This window comes from Lissotriton vulgaris, chromosome 9, assembly GCF_964263255.1.
Source record: "Lissotriton vulgaris chromosome 9, aLisVul1.2, whole genome shotgun sequence".
NCBI lineage: Eukaryota > Metazoa > Chordata > Amphibia > Caudata > Salamandridae > Lissotriton > Lissotriton vulgaris.
Window position 1 is genome coordinate 663,033,306 of NC_141697.1, and position 25,117 is coordinate 663,058,422.

General features: G+C 45.6%; 1 protein-coding gene across 1 annotated transcript in view; it reads right to left on the minus strand.

Annotated features, from left to right (window-relative positions):
• Positions 1-25,117, minus strand: part of LOC147692067 (CLOCK-interacting pacemaker-like) — a 203,358-nt gene that overhangs the window by 47,145 nt on the left and 131,096 nt on the right. The window contains exon 2 of the mRNA XM_086938369.1: positions 7,094-7,309. Within this exon, the coding sequence (XP_086794495.1) occupies positions 7,094-7,292 (199 nt within the window). The 5' untranslated portion in view covers positions 7,293-7,309. The remainder of the gene's footprint in view (positions 1-7,093; positions 7,310-25,117) is intronic.

Below are 25,117 nucleotides of genomic sequence, written 5' to 3' on the forward strand. Positions count from 1 at the left end.
CAAAATCTTACCGGTTATTTGTTCTATCACCTAGCTTAATAGGTGGTGCAGTATATCCCCCCCCCAACCCCCAAACAGCAGGTCTAGCATGAAACTGAAGGTGCCCCAGTCTCGGGTGAGTTTAAAGACTCAACTTATCTTGAATATTTCTCCATCATTCATCCTTGCACTTGCACTTATGCATCTACTCATCCACCGACACTCATTTGCCCATTCACAATGAAGTACATGAACTTAACAAGCATATACAAAAGAAATTAAAAGAATACTAGAAAAAATACAGCCCGTACCAACATGGCAAGTGCGTGTTCCGAATTTAAATAAAAAAATAAAATAAATTAAACACTGCAGTGTACAGCATGATTCCAAGTTGGCTGTCCAGTGAACATCACACTGGGCTGCCATCAAGTAATTATATTGTGCTTAGTGTATCTTCGTAGTACAGATCGAAGATGGCTACTCTGTGGCCTCTAAACAAAGACACTATGGACATATAGGCCCAGTTCAGGAACATTTTGCAGCGCATGATGTGTTGCATCACAGATAATCAGAGTAGCAAGTGAGTTGCGCAGGTAGCATTCTCTGGGAATGTTCAATGTCCCCCCTCAAAAAATACTGCAAAAGTTGTTGTAAGGTCTGATCTTCGCACCCCTATAGCCATAACACACATGCTGTTGCCAAGATCTGGCTCTAGGCACAAAAACACACTTGATGCAGAGAGCTGGTGGAAGGTGATGTGATCCTCCTGCCACTGAGATTTTAAGGTATGGGCCCTGCTAAAACCCAAATGAGACCTTCATAGATCTAAAATACTATGCTAAATAGGGAGGGTGTGAATTAGACATTGTTAATTTCTATTCATTTCAGCATATTAGTATGCTGTCACCATTCGCCTTTTATGGACTGATAACTATGCTGATAACTTTGTTGCTTATAATATGTTTGCTAGTATTATACAAGATACTGCGTTTGAGAACCTTGCATTAGTAAATAAATATTTCAAACATGCACGCGTCCTCTTTTACTCCACGTTCTGGTTTGTGATGATTATATAACGAAAGAGTGTTCATGTGTTCCACGATTCCTGAGGTAATCTAAGTTCATGTTCTGGTCTGTCTAAGCATTGGGAGTTTGTTATGACCAATGAGACACTGTCGCTAGCTCGGTAAGGGGATTTTGGGTACTGAGGTGAGTTTTGGGCCATCCTAATTCACCGAGGTTCCAGGTCTCAATGCACAGTTCTGTAGGAGAACGGAATTCCCGCTACAATCCAATACCAAACGATATGAACCGTCTGGCTTGTTCACAGTAAAAAGAGGGTTATTCATCGGTGACACACATGTTTCAATTACACCTTGATATTCCAATTGTTCAAGGATAGCCGCGACGGAAGCCTTTGCTTCAGGCCGTATGGGATATTGAGGTTGAGGTTGTGGCTGAGACCGTAAAGGAATATCGTGGCATGGGGACAATTTATCCCAACCACGTTGATTGCGGTACACAGCCGGCGCTAGAGCCAGAGCCCACTCTTCTGCAAAATGCAGCGCATCCTCTTTCGAGACTGTGTTCGTGAAACTGGGGAGGATTACCACCTCCCCTCGCGGAGCTGCGAGAACAAAAGGTGGGGGCCAGTCAGCCTCCGAAAGCAAAATGTCATATGTAGACGAAAGATTTTCCCAAAATACCCCTTTAATGGTTCGCTGTATGTCACCCTCGATTAACAGGACAATTTCAAAAAGTCTATCAGGGGGAGCAACTCTTGTATCAGCTGTTTCGATCACAACATAAGTATCAGTCGCTGTCACCTTCAGTAGTGGACGCAGGGCCTCTCTCACTATGGTAATCTTCGCCGCGCTGTCCAGCAAGGTCAGAGCCCACGTCAGATTCCGAAGCCGCGTTCTCACTATCTGTGGCATATCGATGCGCTGTTAAGGCTGCGACTTTCCTCTTGGCAAACTGCGGTCTCTTCGGTGTCGAACCTTCCTGCCTTTCTGCACCGTTTTTTGGGCGGGGCTGGTCACGTCCTTGCTGGCCACCCCGACCCCTGCCGCCCCCTCCACCACCGGTAGTTGGGGCCGATGAGTCCTGAAAGGAACGAGGAGAGTGTTGGTCAGAAGCCTGAAATTGATCAGGAGGTCGAATCGTCGCGCGATCGCGCAAGTCATAAACGCGTTCCGACTGCGCAGGCAACGGAGACGCAGGACGAGAAACCTGTGTTTGTTGTTGTTGCTGTTGCTTTCCCTGTTTGTTTTTTAGGCCAATTTTGTTTCTTGGACTTGGCTGAACTTCCGTTTCCGAAGTTTGTCCCTGGGGCTGCTTTTTCTCCTTAACAGAAAAAGGCTTAAGACCCTTACTATTGCGACCCACGGTTTTATAAGCTGCCACAATAATTTTTGCTAACTGTCGGGGGTTTCTCGGCATCGGGAAGCGCCGCCAAAGCGTTAGCAACCTGAAAGTTCACTGCATCCCCCTTGACATTAGCAAGTATGAGATCGCAAACTACATCAAAGGTGCCACACAGGTGCATGCCCAACTCAACCGCAGACTCCGGTCCGTGATCATCTTGAACACGTTTAAGGACCGTAGACAGCACAGACATAGACGGGGTGCCGTAGCACCTTGCATAGACCGCTGCAAAAGTCTTACCCCAGGTCTCACAGTCAACGAGCTCAGGGGCCAAATCTTTCGGCAAACTAAGCATAAGAATCTGGTGTTTTTCACTAGGAGTCGTATTAGGAAATACAGCTTCCAGCGAGTCAAATTTCTCGGCAAGCCAGAAAGGAAAATCATCCTTATCCTGGGGCTTCTTGCCCATGACGGCATTGACCATGACGGGACTGAGTTTCAAACCACCCTGTCCGGCCGGAAGCGCCGCCCCTACCGGGGCTCCACCCGGAAGATTACGGCCCATGTAATGCACTAAGGCTCTAATCACGGCAATTGCGACTACGTGTAGTCGTCGAAGTTCAGCTACGGTACAATTGCCGTGTAGAGGATGAGGAGAAAATCCAGCCAAAACAGGCCAACTAGCGCCTGGAATGGACAAAGGACCCAACCTCGGAGCGGTCAAAGTGTGGGGTAGGGCGCCACCAAACCAAACTCGATGCTGCCAAACGTCAATAGGAACTTCCTGTGCCCTGTTCGGAGTATACTCATTAGGTACAGTCATGGGAGTGTATGTGTGGAACACACGAGAATTAGTGTCCACCTCCGGAAATGTCACCCACGAATAAAATAGTTCGTAAGGGTAAGCAGCATCCGCACTCACCACCATTATCACAGCCAAGCCTTCCAAAGGGACATTGTAATTCCGCAAATGATCTCGCACTGCAATGCGACTATGCTGCGGTATGTCCACGGCTTGGGCCATGACAGCACAGGAATGTTGAAAAATGTTGGAAACTTTGTAGCACAACTGGGTAGTAATTCAAGGAAACCGTTTTAGTAAGAATCAAGCTTGAAAAGACCTATTTCAAAAATAGGTAGATTTGTCCGACTCCACCATTTTCCGGAAACGGCAGTTAAGGGGTTAATGATTGAATGATATACTACTCGAGTGTCATGATCTAAGGCCAACAACGTTTGGGCGCCATGTAGCGGGAATTCCGTTCTCCTACAGAACTGTGCATAGAGACCTGGAACCTCTGTGAATTAGGATGGCCCAAAACTCACCTCAGTACCCAAAATCCCCTTACCGAGCTAGCTACAGTGTCTCATTGGTCATAACAAACTCCCAATGTTTAGACAAACCAGAACATGAACTTAGATTACCTCAGGTATCGTGGAACACATGAACACTCTTTCGCTATATAATCATTTCAAACCAGAACGTGGAGTAAATGAGGACACGTGCATATTTGAAATATTTATTTACTAATGCAGGGTTCTCAAACGCAGTATCTTATATAATACAAGCAAACATATTATAAGCAACAAAGTTATCAGCATAGTTATCAGTCCATAAAAGGCGAATGGTGACAGCATACTAAGATGCTGTAATGAATAGGAATTAACAACACCTAATTCTCACCCTCCCTATTTAGCATAGTATTTTATATCTATGAAGGTCTCATTTGGGTTTTAGCAGGGCGGGCCCATACCTCAAAATCTCAGTGGCAGAGGATCACATCATCTTCCACCAGCTCTCTGCATGCGAAGCACCATCAAGTGGGTTACGTGTGTGTTCAGCACAACAATATAAAACCCGCCTATAGCCAGATTTTGGTAACAGCATGTGTGTTATGTCTATGGAGGTGCGCAGATCAGACCTTACAACAACATCGTGTCGAGTTATCCTTGGAGCCTTCAGCACTCACTGTGCAGACAGTGTACCAAGCAAAACTGATATCAGAGCAATAACTTATTATTTCTCAAGTAAATCACGAAGCTCTTCTGGGTTGAAAGCTAAAACAACAATTATGTGTTGTGTGCAAAATGAAGCAGAAAGGAAAAATGGTGTTTAAACATTTAATAAGCTCATGCTAACTTAACACAGTATATAGAAAAGAATTAGCTATATGACAAAGTGTCAGGGTGCTAAAAACAGAAAGGGAGACCAACGCCAAGCACGTCCGCTAAGACATTGAAAATGATACATACAGAGTTGGTGAAAATGATGGCCTTGAGATGTCATCTAAACAAGATCAGGGTACCAATTCTATTATTTGGGGACATTTACTAAGCAGGCAGACAGATCTGCGAGGGCAGGAAAGCGGATACCAGAAAAATAAAGTGGCCTTATAAGAACTTTGCCCACAATATAGTTTTGTCGGGCATGAACATACAGCTTTAAACAGACATCTGTTTTGGACCAGAAGCAAATATAGCTTCTTTAGCTCGTTGAAGGTATGTATATGTGATTCCAGATGTTGGATAAGCTGATTGTGTACTGGGATCTGTCATCTTGGCAAATAGAGGAAGAAGAGAGATCAGACGGAAATTTGTCATAATTTTTGGATGGAGTGCGGGTTTCTTAAGAAATAGGGAAACAGTGGGGCATTCCATTTCTTAGGCACCAGTCAGGATATAAGGGGAGAGGGGGATGGACGGACACACATACACACACACTTTTCTCTTTTTTGGGGGGGTGAGCCCCCCGCCCTCCTTTTTAGGGGGTCTGACTCTCCAAAACCTGGATTTTCTGGTATGGGTCGGTTTGTATAGGTGGTATCCCAGAACCCCCTTATTGTTCAACTCCATTACTTCTACCAACCCCTAAGCCCTAATAAACACTTTACCTTTCTAGCGCTTCAAGTTGTGCTTCTTTAGCTGGCAACTGACCTGCAGTGGTAGTATTATGCGCTTCAAGAACATCCCGCCTGTTCTCAACTTTTTTTTGTTTCGAGAATACTACGTCTACAGTTTGCCATAGATTTTGGCACTTAAGGTTGATCTTAGGTCTTCAAGACTCCCATCGATGTCCTTTCTAAGCTCTTCCTCATCTTGTTTTAAAGTCTGTAGGCTATCCAGTAGGTCGCCTTTTGGGATGGTCCTATTCGGTGAGTGGTCAACTTTGTCCCTCAATCGTAATTTCTTCCTCAGAAGTATTCACCCTGCGCAGTTTATAAGAATGCAATTGTATCTAGAGTACGAGCTGCAACTCTCTATTGTCAAAGAGCCGTGCTCCTGCTGGGTTTTCTCAGTCATTCAAGCCGTGGTACAAGACAAAGCTGTTTAGGATGACTGAAGCTAATGTTCATGGTGTGCACAACAGCTTGCTGGAGCTACCTCACACCCTTCAATAGTATGTCTACGCATAGATTATCTGTTCTTGATTTCTTGTTTCAGCTAGCTTTTGAAACTGTAGGCTTTCACAATTTTTCTGCTAAGCTTATTACGGGAGCATGGCACTAGCCTCTATCGAAGCACCAAATCGGAACCTGCCTCCCTCATTTCTCTGGCAAGGTCTTTTTGCATCCAGTGTTACAGCACACTGGTCAAGTTGTCCAAGCAGACTGTCAAGGCTACGTGCCATCCTGCAAGATGCAGCACAGTGACTTGTAGCACCCAGCGGTAGCCTCCTTAGGTCTGCTCAATATTCTGCTGATATAGTTCCACTATGTGGCACACAGGTCTCCAGCACAGCCAGCAGCAACAACTCCTTCCAGATGAGTCATGCCGGGCGACGATGCAGCTCCTGAGCACGTATCTATTCAACACTTCTCGAGTGCAGCCCCATGATGCCTGAAACCCCATCATGAGGGAGGTCTTCACAGGTCTGCAGGGCCTGGTGCTGGCGCCCAGAGCAGCACATACATCTAAAGCCACTGCATCAACATCGCCAGGTTCGGAAAGTCTCTCACTCCTCTTTCCTTGCATCTGCCGACAGCTCTTAGTCAAGGTGATATTGGGCACACTCAGTGGAGTCTCACACCCCATGATCACCAGTAACTAGAGCACCCCTGTGAGAGTCTCAGGGCCTTGGATCCCAAGCAGTAAGAGAGAAAGAGACATCTTATTTTAACTGTAACACGAATATTTTCACACAAAAAGCTCTATTCTTATACAAAATGATTGAACCTCAAGTAAATTGTGTGCAAGTGTTTCAAACATTAGACGGAAGAAGAGAAAGTGGTCGTACCAAAGTCAGGCTTTCATTAAATAATAATTGCAAATGTTCGATTCATATTAAGCAAGGAGAAAAACTTTATGTCCAAAAGTTAGGAAAGAAGGGGACTGGAAGCAAAGGGAAAGGATCTGCGAAGTTGCTTGTTTCATGTATAAAGTGGAAGTCTTCTTTTCAACTGCACATTATGGTTGGTTGCTCCCTCGCCAAAACAACACCCAAGTATACATACTTATTTTATACTAACTTTTTGAGTCCTAATACTAATGTTACTGGAGCGGTATCAATGACAATCTCCTTATCGGTCTGCCAAAAATGAAACCCAAGCAATTCAAACATGTGGGAGTTCAAAGCATGCTGGGGCCAGGCCTTATACATGTCAATGTAGTTTGAAGCAGACGAGCTGTTTGTGTGCAACTAAGTAAAGCCAGTTCTAAATTGAAATCTACACAATTGGAAAAAACACAAGGTGGAAAAAGAAGAGAAAGGTGCAAGTGGACGGAGTAAGAAACAGCATCATATACTCACCAGAGAATCCAGAATCTTTTTCGGAGTAAACGAAAGTCTGGCTCGGGCTGTCAGTCCTCCGTTCATCAGGCATCTTTGTGATCCCCTCAGATTCATCTTTCGAAGAGACGTTCTTCATGTCAGAAACAGTGCTTGTCGCCTCGATGCCCTCGCTGGAGGGCTGAGGCACAACTCTCTGCAACGGCGCTTCTGGTACCATTGTGAAGGATTTTTAACCTTTAAAGAATAAGAGAGGTGCTGGTCAATGCTAGGAAAACAATGTCAGGAGGGACACAGGTATACACTCAAAGATGGGGTACATAGATCATGTATTCCCAGAACAAACGGAAATATTGAAAAGAAGGTTAAATAATGGTCTGCAGTACCAGACTGTAGAATGACCGATTGTTCACTGACACCTGAGACTACAGATTAGGCACCCCAGCAATGGTAAAGTAAGTGAAATCGTAGAATTTTTTTAATCTGTCAGATGAGCATAACCATAACCAAGTCAATATTTACCGGAAGAGATGGCAAAAAAATAACGTATGATAAATACGAAAGACACACTGAAAATTATTTTTGTGGCGACAGAAATGTAATTAATCTTTGTGGGACAACAGGACTATGAAAAACAATTAATCTTTCGAATTAAAACTCCAGCTACAATAAAGAATGTAAGGTGAGCAGGCTGAGGAATTGGATAAGGACGGCACTAATAGTTCTTCTCAGCAGGAGCGCCAAGGGAGGAAGTCGCCTCAAGGATATAAGGTGGCGGTGGGTAGACTGTGGAGGACATCAGGAGGGCAGACTGAGGAGGGAGGAGTGGTTAGGGGGGGCGAAGGTCGGGGAGATAAACAAGTGACCTAATATCAATGCTTACAAAGTAGGTAATATATTGGAATAAAACCATTTAAATCCTTACACCCATGTGACTAAATCACATGTGGCATAAGCTTTCTGCTTAATGGATTTTAGGAGCTACCATTGTTCATGTAATGCTGCCTCTGTCCGAGGGACCCCAATTACATTGCTTGTAATTACTGGAGAATACGATCAAAAATAGATTCAGCATGAAGAAGTGCTGGAGCACCGGTTTGAAACAGGGGATAACATGTTTTCCATCCGCTGTTTAAGTACCCAAAATATTAATGACCTCAGATTCTTTCAAGAACTTACTATATTCCTAGCAATTTGGGCAAGTCTGTTATTCCTACTTGTAGACTAACTGTACAAGTAAAAATATTCAACAAATGATGATACTACTAGTATTAATCTATGCTTGGACGAGTTGCCTATCCAGCAAAATGCAAATGCTACTTACCAGTATGCATCTGTTCTTGGCATGTAGGGCTGCTGACATTCATATCTGTGCATAGATCGCCACCTAGTGTTGGGTCCGGATGATTGCACATTGTTGTCCTGGAAGAGTCTTCGAAGTATCACGAGATAGGTGGCTCCTCCCCTGGACTACAGTGCGCATGGGCATCGCCTCCATCCCCAGATTGTTTTTAGCCATTGGCAGAGATGGAGTGAAGAATGTGAGTGATGACCATGCTATGAGCATATGTATGTATATGAATGAATTCTGCAGCTGCTACAGGCGCCGGGGAGGAGGGTGGGCGATATGAATGTCAGCAGCCCTACATGCCAAGAACAGATGCATACTGGTAAGTAGCATTTGCAGTTCGAGGCATGTGGGCTGCTGAATTCATATCTGTGCATAGAATACATAGCAGTCCCTCCATTATCGGCGGCCGCCCGTGCCAGCTGCAGCAGTCTGAAAAAGCGTTTTTAGAACAGCCTGACCAACAGCTGCCTGCTGTTTGGAATGCACGTCTACACAGTAGTGTTTAGTGAAAGTATGTGTGGTAGACCATGTGGCTGCTCTACAGATATCTTCTAAGGGAATGTTACCTAGGAAAGCCATTGAGGCCTCCAACTTCCTGGTGGAGTGGGCCCTCGGTGGGATAGTGAGAGTGCGCTTAGCTTTAGCGTAACAGATCTGAATGCACTTTACTATCCACCTAGCAATCCCTGCTTTAGAGATAGCGTTTCCCTTGTGGTGAGTGGCAAAAGCAACAAAAAGCTGCTTGGTTTTGCGAAAATCTTTTGTCCTGTCTACATAATACATCAAGGCCCTCTTAACATCAAGGGTGTGGAGCATGCGCTCCGCCAGTGTCTCCGGGTTTTGGAAAAACACCGGCAATTCAATTGTCTGGTTTAAGTGGAATTGGGATACCACTTTGGGTAGGAATTTAGGGTTAGTGCGGAGCACTACCCTGTTAGCATGTACCTGGAAGTAAGGTTCTTGGATGGTGAGCGCCTGCAGCTCGCTAACCCTCCGTAGCGATGTAATTGCTACTAAGAACGCAACCTTCCAAGTCAGAAACTGAAGCTCACAAGAGTGCAGTGGCTCAGAGGGAGGACCCATCAGCCTCGTAAGAACCACATTGAGGTTCCATTCTGGAGCTGGTGGGGTCCTTGGTGGAATGACCCTTTTGAGTCCTTCCAGAAAGGCCTTGATAGCAGGGACCTTGAAGAGTGACAGGTGTTGCCTATTCTGGAGGTATGCTGCCATAGCAGACAGGTGAATGCGGATGGAAGAGTATGCCAGATTGCATTGATACAGGTGGAAAAGATAGCAAATGATGTTTTGAATGGAAGCATCTAGAGGGTCAATATTGTGGTTAGCACAGTAGATGACAAACCTCTTCCATTTAGCCGCATAACACGCTCTGGTAGTGGGCTTCCTTGCCTCCCGAATGATGTTCATGCAATCGGGAGGAAGATTGAGGTAGCCAAACTCTAGGACTTCAGGAGCCAGATCGCCAGGTTGAGCTGTTGCGGATCTGGGTGCTGAATGTCGCCATGGCTCTGCGTCAGAAGGCTGGGAGTGAGATGAAGCCTTTGATGCGGCACCACGGACAGTTCTAGAAACGTGGTGTACCATGGTTGGCGAGCCCACGTTGGAGCAACCAGGATGAGAGTCATCGAGTGCTGTCTGAGCTTGCGTGCCACCAGCGGTATCAGAGGTGCTGGGGGAAAAGCGTACGCAAATTTGCCTGACCAGTTCATCCACATCGCATTGCCCTGTGATTGGGGGTGTGGGAATCTGGCGGCGAAGCTTTGGCATTTTGCGTTCTCCTTTGTGGCGAACAGGTCTATCTCTGGATGACCCCACCTTTGGAAGTACGGTTGGAGTACTGATGGATGTATCTCCCACTCGTGCATCTGATGGCTGTGCCTGCTGAGCAGATCCGCCATTTGATGGTCCTTGCCCGGGAGATGCTCTGCCATGAGGAAGATGTTCCTCTGAATGGCCCACTTCCACATGCTCTGAGCCAGATGAGACAGCTGTGGAGAGTGTGTGCCTCCCTGCTTCTGGATGTAGTACATGGCCGTCATGTTGTCCGTCCGGATCAACACGACTTTGTTGCACAGATGTACTTTGAACGCCTTCAAGGCCATGAAGATTGCCATCAGTTCCAACACATTGATGTGCATCTTCCTTTGCTGTAGTGTCCATAGTCCCTGCACAGTGTAATGGAGTACATGCGCTCCCCATCCCTGGAGAGAGGCGTCCGTCGTCAGGATAATCTGTGGGACAGGCTCTTGGAATGGTCGGCCCTTGCAAAGGTTGTGTGGATTCCACCAATGCAGAGAGTTGTATGCCCGACCGCTCACCAACACTAGGTCTGTCAGTTGCCCATGAGCCTGAGTCCACTGACGTGCAAGGCACTCCTGAAGCGGACGCATATGTAGTCTCGTGTGCGGGACAATGGAGATGCAGGAGGCCATCATGCCTATCAACTGCATGAACACTCTTGCTGGAAGCGAGTGTTGGGGTCTGAATCGTTGGATCAGCGCCTGGATACTGGCGATTCTCACTGAATTTGGCTGCGCGGTGGCTGCCAGAGTGTTGATTGTCGCACCCAGGTACTGTCGCACGTGGGCGGGCTGGAGATGGGACTTTGGGTAGTTCAGAGAGAATCCCAGATCGTGCAGGAGATGAATGGTGCGTGACACGTGGTCGACGCACTGCTGTTCTGTCCTTGCTTGAATGAGCCAGTCGTCCAGGTAGGGAAAGACGTGGACGTGCTGGCGACGGAGATGCGCTGCCACAGTCGCTAGGCACTTGGTAAACACTCTCGGTGCCGTGGTGACCCAGAACGGCAGAACCTTGAACTGGTAATGCTGGTCTAAGATCGTGAATCTGAGATACTTCCTGTGGGAAGGATGCAGGGGGATATGAAAATAGGCATCTTTCAGATCCAGCGTAGCCAGGAAGTCCCCCTGTTGAAGCAGGGGAAGCACCTGCTGCAACGTGAGCATATGGAAGTGCTCCGAGAGGATGTACCAGTTCAGGGGCCTGAGGTCCAGGATCGGCCTGAGGGATCCGTCCTTCTTGGGAATCAGAAAATACAGGGAGTAAACCCCTGTTCCCCGCTCTTGCAATGGAACGAGGTCTATCGCCCCTTTTTGCAGCATGACTAGAACTTCTTGCTGCAACAAGGTCAAGTGCTCGCCTGACATAGGACGGCTCCTTGGGGGTATGTCCGGTGGAATGGACGTAAGCTCTAGACAGTACCCGTACTGGATAATAGACCTCACCCACCTGTCCGTGGTGATGGTCTTCCACGCCGGCAGGAACTGCTGGAGTCTCCCCCCGACCGGTGTTGCATGGTCGGGGGGCAGTGACAAGACGTCACTGTTTGTTGGTCGTGGTGGACCTGGAACTATTGTTTCCACGTCCCCTGCCCTTGACATTACCTCTGTAACCACCTCGACCCTTGTTGTTATACGAGGCTTGGGTGTTACTCTTGTAATATTGGGTTGACTGGGACGCCTGTCCCCTTGAGGTGCCTCTGGAGTTTGAGCGGCGAAAGGAACCACTCCGAAACTGCTGACTTTGTAGAGCCCCCATAGACTTGGCAGTTTCCGTATCTTTTTTCATTTTCTCCAGTGTGGCATCCACCTCAGGGCCAAACAGGTGGTCAGGATTCACTGTTTGATTGAGGATCGTAGTTTGGATGTCGGGTTTGAACCCCGAAATTCTAAGCCAGGCATGGCGTCGAAGCAGCACACTGGTATTGATAGCCCTGGAGGCTGTGTCTGCCACATCCAGTGCACATTTGATGGATGCATTCGTAATGAGTTTACCCTCCTGAATGAGCATCTCTCCCGCCTCCTTGTATTGGTCAGGCAAGTGTTGCAGTATGGCCTCTAATGTGTCATAATGGGCCCTATCATAACGTGCAAGTAATGCTTGGGTGTTAGATATTCTCCAGATATTAGCTGCCTGTGCAGCAATTCGTTTGCCTGAGGCCTCAAAGATCTTGGACTCTTTGTCTGGGGGAGGAGCGTCACCAGTAGTTTGAGAGTTCGCCCTCTTCCGAGCGTTGGAAACAACCAAGGAGTCCAATGGCAAGTGTCCCTTAATATATGTAGGATCCGTGGGCGCTGCCTTATATTTCCTGTCGATGCGAGGGTTGACCACACGCGCTCGGGTGGGCTCCTTGAAAACCTCCGTTGCATCTTTCAGCACCCCCTTAAGCATCGGTAGTGTTTTGACAGACTTTTCGGCTACCGAGAAGGTGTCGAACAAGAAGTCCACATCCACGGGGTCCGAGTGCAGCTCGACGTCGTGGTTAGCAGCAGCTCTCTCTATCAGAGCATTGAAGGCCGCCGAGTCCTCAGACGGGGACGTCTTGGCCGCGAAAAGTTGAGTGTCCTGAGCCGACTGCGGGTCCTCCGTGTCGCCTCCGGCGGACCACGGTACGTGCTCCTCCTCCGGATCCGAGTACGCCGGATAGTTGTACTCGTCACCTTCCTCGTCCGCATCGGCTGCTGCGGAATGCGTCGGCGAGTGCCCTAGGGTTTGCGGGGACACAGGTTCCACCAAAGCCGGAGAGTCCTCGGAGTCCCTTTTGTTTTTGAGAGGAATCTTAAAGGGTTCCAACGTCGGCTCCGTCGTGATCTTCCGTTTGAGGAGCGACAGTTTTCCGGTGTTGGCGTCGATTATTACAGCACGACGTTCCTCCTCCGCAAGCGGCTGGAGACGCAGCTTCGACACCGCCAAGGCAGCCTTCGGCGTCAACACCTCCCTCGAGGGTCCGCCCTGTTTAAGTGCGAAGGCCTTCGGCGCCGACTTGGGCGGCAGGGTGAAACGGATAGGCGTTTGCTCCCTCGCAGGCTTAGGCGTCAGCTTAGGCGCACTGGTGTCCTGTGCGGGAACCACACTGGCCTTTCGAATCCGCTGCAAGGATTCCGCTACCTTCTTTGTCCAGGCCGGAGAGGGCTGGGCCGGTTCGAGCGACCCCTCATCTTCGAGAGCCTGTTCGCCGGCAGGCACCGTCTTCGGGGCCGACGCCCCATGCCTATGCGCGTCGTCGCCCTGACGCTTCTTCTAAGCAGTCTTCGGGTCCGCGACCCCTTTCGGCGCCGACGCAGCCGCGTCGGAGGACTTCGCCTTCGGCGCCGACCCCGAGGGCTTCGGGTCGGCCATTTTGGCGTGGCTCTTCAAGTCGGCCATTTTGGTTTTCTTGGAAGTTGACACCTCCAGAACCTTCTTCACCTGCGCCACTTTCAGTTTCGGTTTCGCATCCGAGGATGCGTGACCAGTTGGCTTCACTTTCGTTTTCTTCGACGTAAGTGATTGTTCATAAGTGTCCGTGACCGGGCCCGGAGGCGGGGACGTAGGACTCATAGTTAGATCTTGGGTAAGGCCCGAAGGCGATCCCTCGACCTGGGTCGTATGAAGGGGAACAACCCCTGAGTCAGTTTGGGGATGCTCTTCCTCCGAGCTATCTCCCATCGTGGTAAAAGTCTGATCGTCGTCCCCTACCTCGTCGGTGACTTCGTCAAAGTTCTCCTCACCCGCGTCGTAGGCCTCTCCCTCGGATGCGGGATTAGAGTCCGAACCTTGCACGTCGTCTTCTCCCTCGACATATTCCTGGAAAATGTCGTCAGGCGGGGGCGCCGTGGCCGATAACCTAGCCTGGAGCCTATTGGCCCGACGAATCTTTAAAGTCTTCTTGCTCCTGAATTTCGAACACGCCATGCAGGTGTCCTCGAGGTGATCCGGCGACAAGCAGGTATTGCACACCGGGTGCACGTCGAGGTGCGAGTATTTAGAGTGACACAACGGGCACTTCTTAAACGGAGTTCGCTCCATAGCAAGAGTGTAGTACAGGCCCGACCGCGCCGAAAGCACGTGGAAGGGCAGCAAGAGATCGGAGCTGAGAGTCAGATAGAAACCCGTACGCAACTATACCGACGCCCAGCCTAAAGACTTTTTGGTCTCGAGCAGAAGTTGAACAACTATCGGTTCCGACAGAGGGAACCGAAACACATCCGAACCCAATGGCGGAAAAAAACAATCTGGGGATGGAGGCGATGCCCATGCGCACTGTAGTCCAGGGGAGGAGCCACCTATCTCGTGATACTTCGAAGACTCTTCCAGGACAACAATGTGCAATCATCCGGACCCAACACTAGGTGGCGATCTATGCACAGATATGAATTCAGCAGCCCACATGCCTCGAACAGTGAATATACTTTTATTCTATCCTTCACAAGGAACACTCTACAACTGATTTGGTTTTAGTGTCCTAGACGAATGTCTGACAAAATATAGAAAGACAAAATATCGACCTACAAAAATAACGGAGCAAAAATATCGATGTCAACAATATCGACATCCTATCTACAACATGGTAAGTACAAAAATATTGAGAAAAAAATATCGATGTAAAAAATATTGTTAAAAAAAATATGTAAAATAAATTAAATACTTAAAAATATAATAAACATAGTTAAACATATTTTAAATTAATAATATACATAATGTAATAACATGTTTTAATTAAACATACATATACTATGTAATATAGATTCTTAATCAGTTTTATTAATTTTAATAACTTATAAATAATTAAAAATATTAATTACAAATTTATCTATACTAAACAGTTAATAATTATACAAAACAAATAAAAAAATTACCTTTAATATTTTTAAAATTAATTAAATACTACATTAACTAAAACAATACAAACAATATTAAGTAAGAGGGAATAAAACACCATTCCAACTCCCAAAAAATCAACAGTAAGGAAAATGTTGGATAGCGTAGGGGTAAAAATTACTATTACAACTCCAGAGAGTGCAACAGTAGGGAAAGTGTTGGATAGCGTAGGGGTAAAAATTACTATTCCCACTCCAGAGAGTGCAACAGTAGGGAAAGTGTTGGATAGCGTAGGGGTACAAATTACTATTCCAACTCCAGAGAGTACAACAGTAGGGAAAGTGTTGGATAGCGTAGGGGTAAAAATTACTATTCCCACTCCAGAGAGTGCAGCAGGCGGGAAAGTGTTGGATAGCGTAGAAGTTAAAAATAACATACTTATAAATAAATTAATATTTTAAAATATTAAAAGAATGAATTATTAAATACATCTAAACTACTTACAAATACCAATAAATTGTTATTAAAACATAATTACCAATGAATAATTAAGTAATACAGTTCTAAACGCCAATTAATAATAATTAATACTTATTAATTACCAATTAATAAACATTGAACAATAACATATTTCCTATAACAAAAGCATAATATTGATTAAAAAGTAATTACCAATTAACTAATATTGAATAATTAAATAATTTGCTAAACCAAAAATATTAATCAAACATTACCAATTAATATTTACTTAATATAATAATTAAAAATATCAATATTATTTAGTAATATGTAATTACCAATTAATGATTAAACAAATTAATTTTCATAACCAAAAAATTATACTTTTAATTACCAATTAATAATTATTATTCAATAAATTAATCAATACCCAACTATAAATGTAATAATTACTTAATTACTGTACACACTATTCCCCTATAAACACACAACTCCAATAATAAAATAATGATCAATCAAAAATTAATTACCAATAAAAATGAATTACCAAATAATAACTAACAATAATATGATTAACAATACCAATTAATAAAAATAAATGACTTAATTACATTTAAATTACTTCCCACCCTATTCCCCTATAAACCCAGAACCTGCTAAGGAACATAATTATTAAGGGTGGGCGTAGTAAGCGCAGTGGGGCTACGCTTAGTGGGTATGATGCTACGCCCACTCACACGCTTCGCGTAGCCCCACTATGCGTCGCCCGCCTCCCTCCCTCCTCTACATACATAATTTCAAGTAACAACTACAGTAAAAGTACATTAAAGGCACTTACCTGGTCCGCGGCGTCCCTGGGCTCCCTCTTCTATTTCGGGCCGACTTCTCCCATCCAAATGCGCGGCCGCCCGCGCATGCGCATTTCTTGCGCATGCACATTTCTTGCAAGAAATGCGCATGCACTGGCGGCCGCGCATGCACATTTGGATGGGAGCAGTCGGAGTGAAATAGAAGAGGGAGCCCTGGGACGCCGTGGACCAGGTAAGTGATTTTAGTGTACTTTTACTGTAGTTGTTACTTGAAATTATGTATGTAGAAGAGGGCGGGTGGCGGGCAACTTCGCTCCGTCCACGGAGCGTGCATAGTGCTGCCTACTACGCCTACTTTGCAAAATGCAAAGGAGGCAACACTGCGTACACTCCGTGGGCGGAGCGACGTCTTGCGCCCAGGGTTAATAATTATCAATACATCAATTAAAATTAATTATCAATTAATAAAAATTAATTATCAATTCATAATTAACACTAATATAATTAGCAATATCAATTAATACAAATACATTACTTATTACATTTAAATTACTTCCCACCCTATTCCCCTATAAACCCACAACCTGCTACAGTACTAAAATACAAAATTAACTTAAAATAACATTAAAAAAAATAACACATACATGTTAAATACATAATATACATAAAAATCATTAGTAACATCGATCTTACTAACATCGATATTACTAACATCGATATTACTTACCTTCTATATTCTGTCCCTTCGATATTTTAACTTCGATATATACAATTGTAGGTCGATATTTAAATTTTGATATTTTGTCTGCCTACCTTACTAGACTACCGGCAACCAAGCCCGATCTACATTTCATTCCATGATACACTGGATGATGCATCAGACCAATTTGAAATCTGGAGATAGAAAGGGAATACACAACTTAGGTACACATATCCAAGATTTTTACTATCATGAGAAAGCCTTATTTTGCTCTGGCGACACTACGTTAATGAATTCATTCTTAATTATATGGAACAGCTCCACATTCGAATGTGTGAAACTCCTTGAAAGCTTGCATTAGGGGCCTTGAAAGAGATTTTTTGGGAAGAAAATTCTTTAAGCTGACAGAACCGGTAGGCCTTTCCCGATTTGAGTTTCAAATTATTGAGGATTATGGTGGATATTTATTTTCAGTGTCTGACAAAAATGTTTAAATTTATAAAAATCTTTGTCAGGCAGGGTAAAGGAGCCTGGCAAGTGCCACAGACCTCACGAGGCACAGTATGTGGATTTTGGGAGATAGATGGATCCCAGGGCAACAGGATTCAGTCCGGATCGTAAAGGCCGGTACGGAGTTCCACTAGGCTACATCTCGCCCACCATCTTGCCGGCCAAGCCTCCCTACATAGAGTTTTTAAGCATTAACACACCAGCTCTAAGTTTTAACTTCCTTTCTGTTTTCCACTGATGAGATACAGTTGTTAATTTGTTGGCATATATTGTATTTGTGAATACACTTGGGGGCTATAGGAGTTTTAAGGACCTGCGTGAGCCAACTCCCCACAGAATTATTGTAACACAAAAAGAGCCGCGGGTTACATTACTGTCTGAGGGTACTCTTCCATGGAAGGAGAGTGTTTTTTTTTTTAGGAAGGTTCCCCTCATACACCAGAGGTGTCTTGCTTCATCATAGGGGTGCCTCCTCTTGCGAAATACCTAGTATTCACATGGGCTACAACCCCCTCTCTACGAGGGAGGAGCTCAGGAATGTTTTTATTGGGTCAGGGCTGGTGTACTAAAACCCTATTTGAAACTGGCGTGTGCGTGAAAGTGCAGTGATGTGAAAAGTTAAAACTGGCTACGGGGTTAGCTATGCTATGGCTTTATTCAGCTGCCCGGTGTCAGGATTAAAAACAGAGAATAGCTGCCTACCACAGGTGCCGACATTAGAGGCAGATGGGTCGATTAATGGACCAACATGTTTCGGCCAGAGGGACCTTTAGTAGTGTCACGGCCTTCTTCGGGGTCAGTGATTCAGATACTGCAATATATAGGTGCAAAACGAGAAAAAACGTAAAAAACACGTGCATAAACCAATAATATGATACTGAACCAGTGGATTTGACTATTCAGTATGCTCTGCGTACAACCACTATTGGTTGTGCAGTTCACTACATCTGTCCTGGAGTTTTAGCCATATGGTACGTGCGCAGAAACCATAGGATGAGGAGTCGTCCAGTCGGTCAAAGGAAATCCAGGGGCAGGGATGACTCCACATCCGGGACAGATGCCACCCATGAGAGGCCATGCAAAATGGAACAGGCCTGCCATTGCAGCCAGTGAAAGTTGGTGCATGCACCACTTACTTAAGATAGTAAACCTATATCTTAAGTAAGTGGTGCACGCACCGTCATAAACATGTAGGGCAAAAACACAATCCTCTATGAAGATTTCAAGTTCTTTCTCCGAGATCTTCAGCTTTCTTTCTCTGCTGCCATCATCTTTGCCACTGTCCTTGCGGCATTTTGGCCTCATGAAAGGTTAGATGGCAAACATTTACTTGGATTCCAAATGGATTCTCCCAGGGATTTCCAGCACCAATACTCAGGTTTAAACAAGGCCTACTTTCTGCTTCTGATGTTATCACTATATGCCACATGCGATTCCTGCTATCTGCTACTCCATTTGCTATTTAGGAAACCCTAAAGGGGATTTCCTAAATACTCAATCGATTAAATAACCAATCTCAATCATTTTAGCACTTCATTACTTGCATAGCAATTAGTGATTATCAAATTGCAATTCACAAGGATTTGCTTTTTGGTAATAGCTATTCAGAAAATGTGTACATATGGCCTTATCTTACATACTGTGTAAGCTATTGGTTTGTAACATGTAGTGCTGTAGTTTCAAATGCTCTGCATACTCTTGACATCTAGTGTTGGGCTCGGACTGTTGTAACTCGTTTTTCTTTGAAGAAGTCACAAAGTATCACTGACTCCTCCTCTGGTTGTGAATGCGCATGGGCCTGTTGTATTGTTTTCCGCACAGCGGGTGACAGTAGGTATGGGGTAGTAAATAGGATAGTATGGCGACTATACGTGTTAAGTGGAGATGATACAGAATTTAAAACATCGAGGAGCTCTGTAGCAAACAGCGGCGTTCTGGGAGTCAGGTGTGAGAATCTGCATGCAACAAACGGATATTAAAAGGTTCTGTAATGTTCGTAGCATGTTTGGCTGTAGATTTACATTTTTGGCATCGACTGTAAAGCAGTTATTCCCCAAGCGGTTGCTAGCAAGTGGATGGCGCAGAGGTCTCAACCAAAGTCTTTAGGGCAGTATGACCAACTCTGGCTTGTTGCCTTGCAAGTATATACACATAAAGACATGTGAAGGTGTATGGAGATGGCCATTTGTCAGCTTTACAAATGTCAGCTATGAGTTTGTTCCCTAGAAAAAGGTGCAGATAGTGTTCTTCATGCTTTGAGGTAGCAGGGTTGGATGCATTCGATGAGCCCCCCTGCCTTTGATATGGAGCAAACTTGATTTCAGAAAGGCAACAAAAAGCTGTTGTGTTTTACGTAAGGACGTGGTACCATCTTTGTAGTACATAATAGCACGCTTGACGTCAAGTTTGTGCAGCACTTTATCAGCTTGAAAGTCAGGCTGGGGGAAGAAGAATGGGAGCTCCAAGTTTGGTTAAGGTGAAAAGGGGAGACAAACCTGGGAAGGAATTTAGGGTTAGTTCTAAGGACAACCCTGTCATTGTCGAACTAAAAGAAAGGCTTGAATAGCGCAAGAGCATGTAATTCATGAACACGATCAAAAGACATAATGGCAACTAGGAAAGCGATTTTCGAGGAGAGGAACTATAAAGGGCAAGTGTGAGTGGCTCGCCAGGAGGGCCCATGAGCCTATTGAGGACAACACTGAAAATCCAGGATGGAGCAACAGACATCATGGGGGAAATGACATACTTAAAGTCTCCAGTGAAGGCTTTAATGGAAGGGATCTTGAACAAGGAAGAGTGTTCCCTGTACGGCATATAAGGATGACAACGGGGGCTAGGTGTAGCCTTATCAGGTGTAGCTAGTCTCACGTTCAACAGATGCAAGAGGCTGAAAACAAGGTCTTGGACCATTGGTATAAGAGTTTAAGCAGCGTGAGGTACAGTACTTAACAAAACTCTTCCACTTAGCAGCATAACGGACGTGGAGTGGGTTTGCAGGCTCCTTTAAGTATGTTCATGCACTCTTTAGGTAGGTTTAGGTATACAGAAAATGCACGCTACACACAGCACAAGGCTAGGGGAAAAAAGGTTAAAGGCAATAAGAGTCTTCACAAAAATTTGAGCGGGTGGAGGGACCTCACAAACCACCTTCAAGAAGGGGTATCAGGGGACATTTTTTGACTCTGCAAAGACAGGAAAGTTTGTGACCTGATAAAGGAAGGTCAATGTTTTTTGTTTGCAGCCAGGAAACAAGCGGAAAGATGCTGTCTGCACAAATAAGCCACCCACTAGTAGGCAGCCCCAGGGGATTGCCAGCACAGGTGGAGTTTCTCCCAGAGATGGGGAAGGAGATTGTAGTGTAGTTCCTATATTCCCAATAGGCTCTGCGCATTGGAATAACATATACTATAGATTAGACGTAGGACTGAGGTCGACTAGGTCTCTATCGTATATATTAGACTTAATAGTGAGTGCCAGCTAGCTCAGAGGTCACTAGAAACTCTCGAATAAACAAGAAGGGATTAGTTTCTGACAACCGCATAAACATGACAACTTTGTTTCCCGAGGATAAGAAACGTATCTCTAGAGTCGCGGAAACAATAGATCGCTATTTTACTCAGTCAATCGTGCATGCTTTGTTTCACCAGAGGTGCTGAGAAAATAGAGAGACTGGCGTTTTCAATAAAAAGTATTTATTGATCAGTCTTCTTTCTCAAGCATCAGAAATGTACTGCTACAATCGTAATACTGGTTATAAAGTACTAGGCATATAATACGAACAGTATTATAAAGTAGTACTGTAAAAGCATGATATGGTTTCTAAGCCATAAGTTGCCTTAATACATTTAAAATACATACAGTGATAAAATAATGACTAAAAGTACTCAACTGGTACTTCTAAATTACGCCTAACCCGGTGTACCTAACCTAAGTCTGGTACGAGGGAAGGACTAAGTGAGGAGTAGCTTAAGTTTAGTATTTCTCTGCCAAAGATCTATCCAAGAATTCTCTAAGAGTCTAATCAGCTCCGTACCTTGGTTTAGAATGAAGGAGGTCATGTATCTCTCTCTTAGGACTCAATTTCCCAGCAACCCGCAAGGGTAGCCAGGAAACACTGGAGCTGGATATCTCGGCTGGAGAAAAGACAGCGTCTCTCAGTGCGTCAGCTGGAGGGTCGGCTTCCTTCGGCACTTGCTGCTGCAGGGCGTCGGGCAAGTAGTTAGTCGATCTGCTCCAAACCACTGTGTCTTTGTCTGGGCAAATATAGGCATATTAATACTTTGAAGGTGCTGAGTTTGACGTATGATTGGATTTAATTACGTCACTCAAAGACCAAGTTCTGTGAAAACTCCATGATTTCCTAGATAAATTAGTATTCAGGCGAGGGGAAGTCCCTAGCTGCTGAAGGCGGGTTTCTCTAAGAAATCGTTGTTGATTCTCTGAACTTAGTGGAAGTAGCAATTCCGTATTTGGGCTTTATTGGCTCAGTCTAAATATGGTAATGATTCTTATGCCTATATAAGGAACGGATAATTTATACCTATATAAGAGCATGAATCGGGAAAATTACACTAGGGTCCTAGATTCATTTACAACAAGATGACAGACACACCCTTAGTGTCCTTGGGTAGGGTGGAAATTGCATCCCTGGCAGTCCTGCCTCTCAGCATGGACAGTTCTAGGCAGAGGCCTAAAATCAATGGAACTCAAGTTGCGGCTCTGAGTGACCCAGAAGCCAATGTGACTATGGTCAACGAAAAAACAATTTTCCCAGGACAGGTCATGCCTGGTGTGTATCACTAGGTACCTTATGCAGACAGCAGAGCCAAACTCCATCCCATAGCAATGGTGAGTTTGGAATGATGAGGTGTGACAGGCCTCAAGCAAGTAGTTGTGTCTTCTGTACTCCCAGTAGACTGTCTATTGGGAAATTATCTTAAAGCCTGTGACTGGTCAGAGGTGGAGAGAATGGTCCATGCAAGTATGCTGGATTTTCCTGAGTGGGTATGGGCTGTGACCAGATCACAGACTGCGCAAAAGGGAAATTCTGGACTCTTGGACCCTGGAACAAAGGGCTAAGTATCCAATGACAAGGCAAAGTGCAATGGGTCTGGTGATCAATCCCAAGGAACTCTAGAGGTGCAGCAGGAATCTAACCCTGATGGGGAGGATCTGACCTCGGAGGTAGGGATTCCACTCCTGAAGATCTGTTTGACTAGGCAGAATTGCAAGGAGCTGGTGGACCTTCCGGAGAGGACTTGTCAGGGGCAGAGAGTGTGTCCCACCCTTGAGAGCTTGAGGCACACTGTCTCCAGGCAATGTATCCCACCCTTGAGAGCTTGAGGCAGACTGCATCCAGGCAAGAGAAGGGTGATGAGAGTGGCTTCCACAAAGCCTACTGGGAGAATGGTCTTCTCCACACTGAGGCTAGAGACCTAAACAAAGTGGCTACCAGGAGGTTAATGGTCCCCGAGAAGTACAAAGAGTTCCTCCTGACTTCAAGCCATGGCATACCCTTGGCAGGACATTTGGCTCAGAATAAGACTTGGACCCAGTTGGTTAATCATTTCTATTGGCCCAAGATATCTGTAAAAGTGAGGGAGTTTTGCAGCTCCTGTGTAACCCGTAAGGTCAGTCGCAAGACAGGGGGCAAGCCAAATGCTCCCTTGATACCACTGCCAGTGGTTGTGACTCCCTTTGAGAGTGTTTGGGTGGACATTGTTGGACCTCGAGAACCACCAACAGCATCAAGTATATATTGGTGGTAGTGGACTATGCCTCGAGATCCCTGAAGCAATACCCCTCAGAACAATCATGGACCCTTTGGTGGCTAGGGCCCTACTTGCTGAGTTCACCAGAGTTGGTTTCCCTAAAGAGGTTGTTTCAGAAAGGGGCACAAATTTCATGTCCAGCTATCTGAAGGGAATGTGGGGAAAGTGTGGGGTTACCTACAAGTTAACTACCCCATATCATCACCACACTAATGGTCCAGTGGAAAAATTCAATAAGAACCTGAAGGGCCTGATCAATGGGTTGTCTGCAACTCAGGAGGAGATGGGATGTTTTTCTCCCACGCCTACTGTTTGCCTACAGGGAAGTCCCACAAAAGGGGTTGGCTTTAGTCCCTTTGAGTTGTTGTTTGGGCACCCTGTAAGGGTGGCCATGGTGCCTGTTGAGTGTCTTGGGAAAAGCCTCTCAAAGAAGTGAAGGACAATGTGATTAATTATGTGCCATGCCTGAGATTTGACATGATAGAGTACAAGTACAAGGCAAGCAGAAAACTGGAGGCCAGCCAGGGCTCATGAAGCACTGGTATGACTAAAAGGCTACCATGCGGAGTACACTCCAGTGCAATTGGTGTGGGTGTTGAAGCCTGTGGCTCCTAGGGCCCTCCAGGACGAGTGGATTGGGCCCTATCCAATGCTAGAGAGAAAGGGTGAGGTTACCGACTTGGTAGTAACAATACCTTCAGAGTATACCTCCTAACCTCTCGACACTGGGCCAGATGAGAGGAAGCGCTTGACACACCTAGACTTCACCTTACTAGGAGTGGGAAAGGAAAACATTTATTTTTCATATGTAATTCTCACACCCTCTATTAGCGCTATGCTTCATCATTGGGCTCACCCGGACTAGTAAAGAGCAGGGTGGGCTCGACCGTATTCCAGGGAGCTCTTAAAAGTAAAACAACAAAAGACTAGGGGGCGTAATTAGAAGACAAAAATCCCTCATCCACTCTGCAGTAAAGTGTCTCTTTTGACATGGTTAGCCCCCACTTTATGCCTAGTGAATGTTGTGATTTCGAATTGAAAGGGCACTGGGTCCCTGCCAACCAGGTCCCAGTGTCTGATCTCTTTCCTAAAACTGTACCACTTCAGTAACCCCTGTAAGTCGCTAGTAAATGGTACTCCTCGTACCCAGGGCTTTGGGACTGAAGATGGTCTACTGGGGCTGCAGCTCAAATTGTGCCACCCCGCTGACCCCTAACCTAGACCATGCAAATTGTCATTGCAGACTGCGTGTCTTGGTGAAAAAAATACCAGAAGAGTCGACATGGTACACAGCCCTGTATTTATACCCCCATACACTGCATGAGGTATAGGCAAGTCACCTTACAGCCCTGAGGCAGGATGCACTCTGTGCCATGTGAGGACACATCTGCATAAGCAGATATGACCCTGCAATATCAGCGCTGTTCTTGGATATTGGAAGTGCACAGGGAAGCCTTAGAGAGTGCATGGGCTGGATACTTGAGATTACGAGGCTCCTAGCTCCATGTTAGCTTCACTGTACCCGAAGATGTTGGTTAACAAACATCTTGTCTTAATAAACCCTCACTGATGCCAGTGTTGGATTTATTAATACATGCACACAGGAGACCCTTTAAATGGTGTGCCTGAAAGCCTACCAAGCACTGGTGTGGTCTCTGACTAGTCTTAGCCAGCCTGCCACCACCAGGTATGTTTCTGACCTACTAGGGTGAGAGCCAGTGCTCTTAGAGGCCAGGAACAAAGCCTGCTCTGGGCAAAGGTGCTTCACACATCCTTCAGTCCAGGATGGCCTTCCAAGGTGAGAAGCTTTAAAGGGGATGCTGC